This window comes from Hippopotamus amphibius, chromosome 1 (assembly GCF_030028045.1).
Source record: "Hippopotamus amphibius kiboko isolate mHipAmp2 chromosome 1, mHipAmp2.hap2, whole genome shotgun sequence".
Lineage (NCBI taxonomy): Eukaryota > Metazoa > Chordata > Mammalia > Artiodactyla > Hippopotamidae > Hippopotamus > Hippopotamus amphibius.
Window position 1 is genome coordinate 115,474,970 of NC_080186.1, and position 6,179 is coordinate 115,481,148.

General features: G+C 50.3%; 1 protein-coding gene across 2 annotated transcripts; it reads right to left on the reverse strand.

Annotated features, from left to right (window-relative positions):
- Positions 1 to 678: 678 nt before the first annotated feature.
- Positions 679 to 1,739, reverse strand: LOC130845970 (late cornified envelope protein 1F-like). Of its 2 annotated transcripts, none has more exons than XM_057723878.1 (2): positions 1,688 to 1,739; positions 679 to 1,157 (listed from the first exon to the last, which is right to left on the reverse strand). In XM_057723878.1, the coding sequence occupies exon 2, from the start codon at positions 1,134 to 1,136 to the stop codon at positions 864 to 866; it is 273 nt and encodes a 90-aa protein (XP_057579861.1). In that variant the 5' UTR covers positions 1,137 to 1,157; positions 1,688 to 1,739; the 3' UTR covers positions 679 to 863. The 2 variants fall into 2 exon arrangements, with proteins under 2 accessions (XP_057579861.1, XP_057579869.1); XM_057723886.1 differs by having other exon boundaries at positions 1,625 to 1,718.
- Between the last annotated feature and the right edge of the window lie 4,440 nt (positions 1,740 to 6,179).

Below are 6,179 nucleotides of genomic sequence, written 5' to 3' on the forward strand. Positions count from 1 at the left end.
GTCCACCATCTTCTCGGTCTGCTGGCTTTCATAATAAAGCTGCTATTCCTGACTCCAGCATCTTGTTTATGCATTCAGTGGCCTATGGTGCAGCAAACAGTAGGAGCTGGGCTCAGTAACATTCACACAGCTAGTAAGTGGCAGGCTGAGGTTGAAACCCAGGAAGTTTGATCCAGAGTCTGTGCTATTAACCAACCAGGTGCTGTGCCAAGCAGGACAAAGACGTGGAGGCACCTGGAGTAACTCCTTCTTTGGCCCATGTCAGTCTGGTACCATGTCATTATTTGTTCAACACCGATTTAGAAGAGAGAATGAGTTCTGTGTTAGGGGAAGGTTTAAAAATAAGGATGCATCATGCTTTGGAAACATAAAGCTCTGCAGGTAGCTAGATGTCCTCTCTTTAGAAGGGCATTTAGGGCCAAATATTGTGATCAAATCGCACCTTCTCACTTTTACCTGCTTCCCCATTTCCTTCAACACTATCAGTTCTCTTCTCTGGTACACCTGCACTTTCCTCTGTTTCATCACACTTCCGGCCACGGTTTTTCATATCTCATAAAACAAAGTCCTGGGAAATTGCCCAGTCACCCAGCCGTTAGCCATGTCCTTTCCTCGCCCCAGGCTCCCCAGAGGGGAAACAGCTGGTTGAGGGAGGGTGGAGGGAGTGACCAGGACACCTTCTGAGTAGGAAACAGAGACTTTATTTTTGCAAAGAGAATGGAGGAGAAGCAGAGAGTTCTAAGAGGTAACTTAGGCCCTGTCAGTCCCAGGATGTCAGGATGTCCAAAGGAGGAGGGGAATGAGGGGAAGCACAAAAGTTGGTGCTTTGTTCATTGGTTCTTCGGAGGTCCTCAGGGCCCAGGTCAGCAGCAGCCCCCAGACGACTGGCCACTGCCCCCTCCGCAGCAGCCGGAGCCCCCCGAGGGCTGGCTGCAGCAGTCAGGGCTGTGGTGTCTGCGGCGGTGGGACCTGCGGCGCCTGTGGTGGCTCAGGCAGCAGCCCCCAGCCCCAGCGCTGCAGCAGTCCCCACAGCTGGGGTCACAGCATGGAGGGGCTGGGGGGCACTTGGGGGGGCATTTTGGGACAGGGCACTTGGCGGGGCACTGGCACTGCTGCTGGTTCTGCTGGCAGGACATCTTGGCAGGAGGTCAATCAACCTGCAAGAGGAGAATTACATGGTTTTCACAGGTTAAATCAACAATCATGCCTTTCACCAGCTTTAAAATCAACCCGCGAGAAATACATTCTAGAATGCATGGAAAAGCATCCTGAAGGAAATAAGATATATCCTTCCTCTTGTTACAAGTACATAGATTTACATCCTGATGTAGTAAACAATGTATTCTCTGTGGAAGCAGGGATGTCTCCATCTTCCCAGTCCTGCATGCAGTATCCAAATCTCTGAAGTGCCACAATCTTAATACAAAATCAGCCCCTAGTCTTCATGAAGTGACACATGCCTTTTAGCCCAGGACAACTTCCAGAGTGGCAAAGTGATAAGGACTTCTGAAGCCACAATCGTTCTGTCTGAATTTTGTTGAGGCTCAGTGTGGCAGGAAGCAAAGGCATCCCCCTCTTTCCTCAGCCTCCCTCCTTGCTCCCCACCCTCTGCCCTGCTCTTCACCTCCCAGCTGTCCACTCCTCCCCTGTCCTGCTCAGAGCCCCTGTGGCTCCACTTCCCACTCACCCTGGTCACAGGCAGGAGCACAGAGTTGTCCCTGGGGAGTCAGAGCTAATGAGATGCTGGAGCCGGGATGTCATTTATAGGCCCCAGGGTTGGCTCTGGGAAGGGCAGGAGGTGGCTCTTGCACAACCAGGCACGTGCTGGGTCCTTCCTGACACTCCCCCGCCTCCTCATCCCACCTCCCAGGAGGCCTTGGGAGTTCCGAGGATTCCCCTTCTGGGACAAGGTCTTAGGGGCTTTACCAGTCACAGTGTCCCACAGGCTGGAACCCTGGAGGGCAGACGTCGGAGCCCCAAGGAACCAGTGCCTGGGCAAAGACTCTATGTGTCACCTGGAAACCTCAGGTCAAAGCCACAGTTTGTTCATTTTTAATTTTTTTGTCGTTGAGGAAATATTCTCTTCCGATTCCCTCCCACACCCCAGCCTGGCCTTTTAGGTCTGCGTTAGGTACCTGCTGTTCCGGGGCTCTTTGCTCAGGAGCCTTGACTCGGGAAGAATCCTCTCCATCCACTCATCCTTCCCGGGTCTGCCCTTCAGGGGGAATCTGAGCCTCTGCTCCTCCCTCTGACGTCTCCTAAGAGAATGTCGTGTGGTTTGATTTCTTTTTGTTGTAAGGGCAGTGATGACTGAACTTATTTAATCAAAGCAATGAACACGTGCACTGGTAGAAGTAGGTAGGCTAGTAAGATCCGATCTCTGTGTCTGTGAGTCGCGGCACCTGGGGTGCACTTTAAGTCTTGTGCTTGACCTTTGGGACATGACTCAGTGTCCCAAGTATCAGGGAGGGATTGTTTTTCAAATGCTGACTGTATTCATTGGTTTCAACATGAACTAAAGAAAGCAAAGATGTGTTTTCTTGTATGTTTGGTACCTAGAAGATGCTTAATAATGTATGTTAAAATAAATGACTGGCACCTAGTCCTTATATGCAGGCTAGAGATGGGAATATGGCCCAGACTCTGAAGGAGCTTATCCCTAACCTATAATAAGAGCCCTGGGAATGGTGCCTCTTGTGCGCAGCTTCTGACCTGAGAGCTTCCTTATCACTGGCGTCTAGTGGGAACAGGGGGTGATGCTGAGTAAGGGATTGAGTTCAGTTTGTCAGTGAGTGACCAGGAAGAGCTTGGATCAGATAGATGGATGTACTCCCTTTGCGAGCACACTCTGTACTGCTCATCCTGCTAGGGACAGGGACAGAGCTGAGGTCCCAACACAAGGAGGAGAGTAGATGACCTCTAAGTCCCTTTGAAGCTAGAGATGCCGTATCTCCAATCTACTTATCATCTGTTTTCAGATATAGAGCCTGCCTGCCCTCCAAGTGCTTTCAGGGCAAGGGTGAAATGAATCAACCCATGAACAAATTATTTCGTTTAATGGAAACTCTGATTGGGAATGGTTCTGGGCACATCGGTCAGGAATTTCAGATTTGGAGGTGAATCAGGTACAACCTCAACCCTTAGAAGCTCACAATCCTCTAGGCTATTTCAAATGTTTCTTTCTTTCTTTCTTTTTTGCTTGAGAAAAGTGTACAAGATCCAAAGAAGAAGGTATTGAATCTCGTCTCCTGAATGACTGTTTTGCAGTGAGATCTATGGGGCACTCTGATTAGTCCAGTCTGTCTCAGTTGCTGTCATTGTGAGTTTCCTCATTCTCTGAGAGGTGTTTGTAACCATGATGGAGAGAGAGTAGGAGGGGCATGTATGTGTGTTTATGTGATGTGTGTGTGTGCACGCGCGTGCCTGTGGACCATCATGGACACACACACGTCCTTAGATTGGAGGTTAAATAAAAAACATGTGTCAACTCTCTTAGTTGTCAGGAGCTGGTGGATGGGGAAGCCCTTCGCTCTACCCTCTGGTGTCTGACTTCCTTTTTGTGGGCCACATCTCCAAACCATGACCCCAAAGGACTGTGGGACAGCCTGCTATCATGAGTGGCCCCTGTTGCAGGGGCTTCATCTTCGGTATTTTTGGAGGTTTTAGATATTTGTGTTTATCTGCATCATTTGGATCCCATCAGAATGTGAGACCCAATGAAAAGAAACACTGTTCCTGTCTTTCTGGGGTCCAGCAGAAGACCCAGCACACTTTTTGCTTGTTGAAGTAAATAACGATATTGCATGGATATAGAAATGATGAGGAATGCCAGCGTGAAGCTTGCCACCAAGTCCACTGAGCCTTGCAATGATACACCTCCGGGAGGGTATCTCTAAATGTCTCTTGGATCGCTTCCCCTGAATGTCTTGCCAAGAGCTCACATCTATACTCTTTCCAACACTTGTTCTCTCTCCATCCCGTGATCTTTTCCCTGGTCATGGGACTTGATATGTTGGTGTAATCCATGGTTGATTTCTTTCCTCCATTGTATACATACAAAGAGACATCAATTCTTGTCAATTCTTCCTGAAAAATTTTCTTCACCTTTCTACCCTCTCATTCCTACACCCTCCATCCTGTCCCAGCTCATAAAGACTGGAGTGAGAAGGGTGACCAACCATCTCATAGGGGCCTGCTGTGCAGTGATGCAGGGCCTTGGAACTGCAGCCCTGTGACCAGCTTCTTGGGAATCTCAGGCCACCCAGAAGGGTCTCTGCCGGACAGAGTGTGACTTGCTGAAGGCCTGTTCAGTTCTCGGTCAGCGGTGAGAAGCTTGGGTGTGAGTATGGGTTTCAAGGAAGGGAATGACTGTGAGGAGGAGAATGTCAGGAATGGCCCCACTCCTTCCTTGGTGGTGCAAGAGGTGCTCCTGCAACTTCCAGAGACAAGGCTCACCTCTGAGTCCAGCCTGGCATCTCCCCATGAAAGGTATCCCTGGCCCTTCTTCCTCAAGGTCTCTGACACCTCAGGAACCAGAGCTAACCCTGAGGCTGGTCCTGGTGAGTGAGTGTGTGCAAACCCAGGGCAGGACTCTAGGTTTTATGGAGAAGAAGGGTCTGGAGCATATCCCGAAAGTGGTGAAGGAAAGAGCAGGACAGAGTGAAGAGGATGGGAGGGGGCTTGGAGGGTAGCGGGAGTTCTGGGGAGAGCAGGCATCAGCCTTGGGGAGCAGAGCCGCTGTGGCCAGAGGGAGAGGGAACAGCTCCTCCAAGGCTCTGGGGATAGTCCCCTGGCCATCAGATGTCACACCTACACTCGATGCATCTCCAGAGGATGGGCCTCTGCCTAGGTGTTGAGTTCATTTCTGAGGATAAAATTGTGTGGATAAAATAGTGACCAAGTGATCTTTGTATATAGCCTACATTCCGTGCACTGGACTTAAATGCCAAGAGTCCACATTTATGGGACTTTGGCTCTGGGATGAGAGGATGCTACAAGCCTGTTACCTGCTGAGTGCTAGTGGTTTAGGAACAGAAAATATTTCTTTTCTGTGCTTAATGTATTTCATTTGCTTTTCATTTTACTTGCAGGTTGCTTTAACTGCAGTTGAGACGTCCTACCAGCAGAGCCAGCAGCAGTGCCAGCCCCCTCCCAAGTGCATCCCTAAGTGCCCCCCCAAGTGTGTGTCAAAGTGCCCTCCAGTCCCCTGCTGTGGCCCCCACTGTGGGGACTCCCTTGGCTCTGGGGGTGGGGGCTGCTGCCTGAGCCACCACAGGCCCCGTCTCTTCCATCAGCACTGGCACCAGAGCTCCGACCCCGTGAGTGCGAGCCCTCGGGGGGCTCCGGGTGCTGTGCTGGCCCTGGGGGCTGCTGCTGACCTGGGCCCTGAGGACCACTGGGAACAACAAAGGAGGAGGCATATCCTCGTGGGGCTGCTCCCGCCCGATGCCTTCTCCTGTCTCCTCTCCTTCCTATGACTTGAGGCTGAAAGGACCCATGAAAACTTGGAATATGTTTGTGGTAGACATTTCTATTTGAGCCATTATTCCAGTTGTTCCCTAGACATCCTGCCTTTGTTCTCTGATTTTTGCTCCCAAAGTGACAATAAACCTCGTATTTTCTGCTCACATTTCCTGCCTTGGTGTTTGTCATTCCTTTTTCATTTGGGGTCAATTATCAGTGACCCATCCCCACCTTTCCCCAACTTAGCACAGTTTTCACTTAACCTTCCAGCATCCTCATTTACTCTAAGGATCCTTGAAGCATCCCAGCTCATCCTGGGCTTTGAAAGGAGGCACTAGTTTCTAACCCCGCCACCAATCTGCATGACCCTGGGACCCAAGGACAATGAGCTTCCCAGAAGAGGACTCTCCCAGGCCTTGTGGTGCCATCTTGTTCTCTGTGCCCTGAACACTTCTCCCCAAAGGCTCCCATCCTCAGGGGCCTGTGCACAGGGTCTGGGTTCCCTCTGTTCCCTGCTCTCCGTTCTCTGATCTCTTATCTCCAGGCATGATTGGTAACAGTCACAGGAGAGGTTAAAAGGATAGGAACCCTGCTTGGCATTATAGATTTTATAGCCAAGCAGAAGAGTATCTTCTATTGTGTATATTTAACTCTGGCTGAAGCATTATCAGTCTATGACCCTGGTTTCCTTTTTTCTTCCCTTGTGTTTATTACAG

What these genes read in the sequence shown, in the direction of transcription:
- LOC130845970 (XM_057723878.1), bottom strand. Translation starts at nt 1,136, where the DNA reads ATGTCCTGCCAGCAGAACCAGCAGCAGTGCCAGTGCCCCGCCAAGTGC.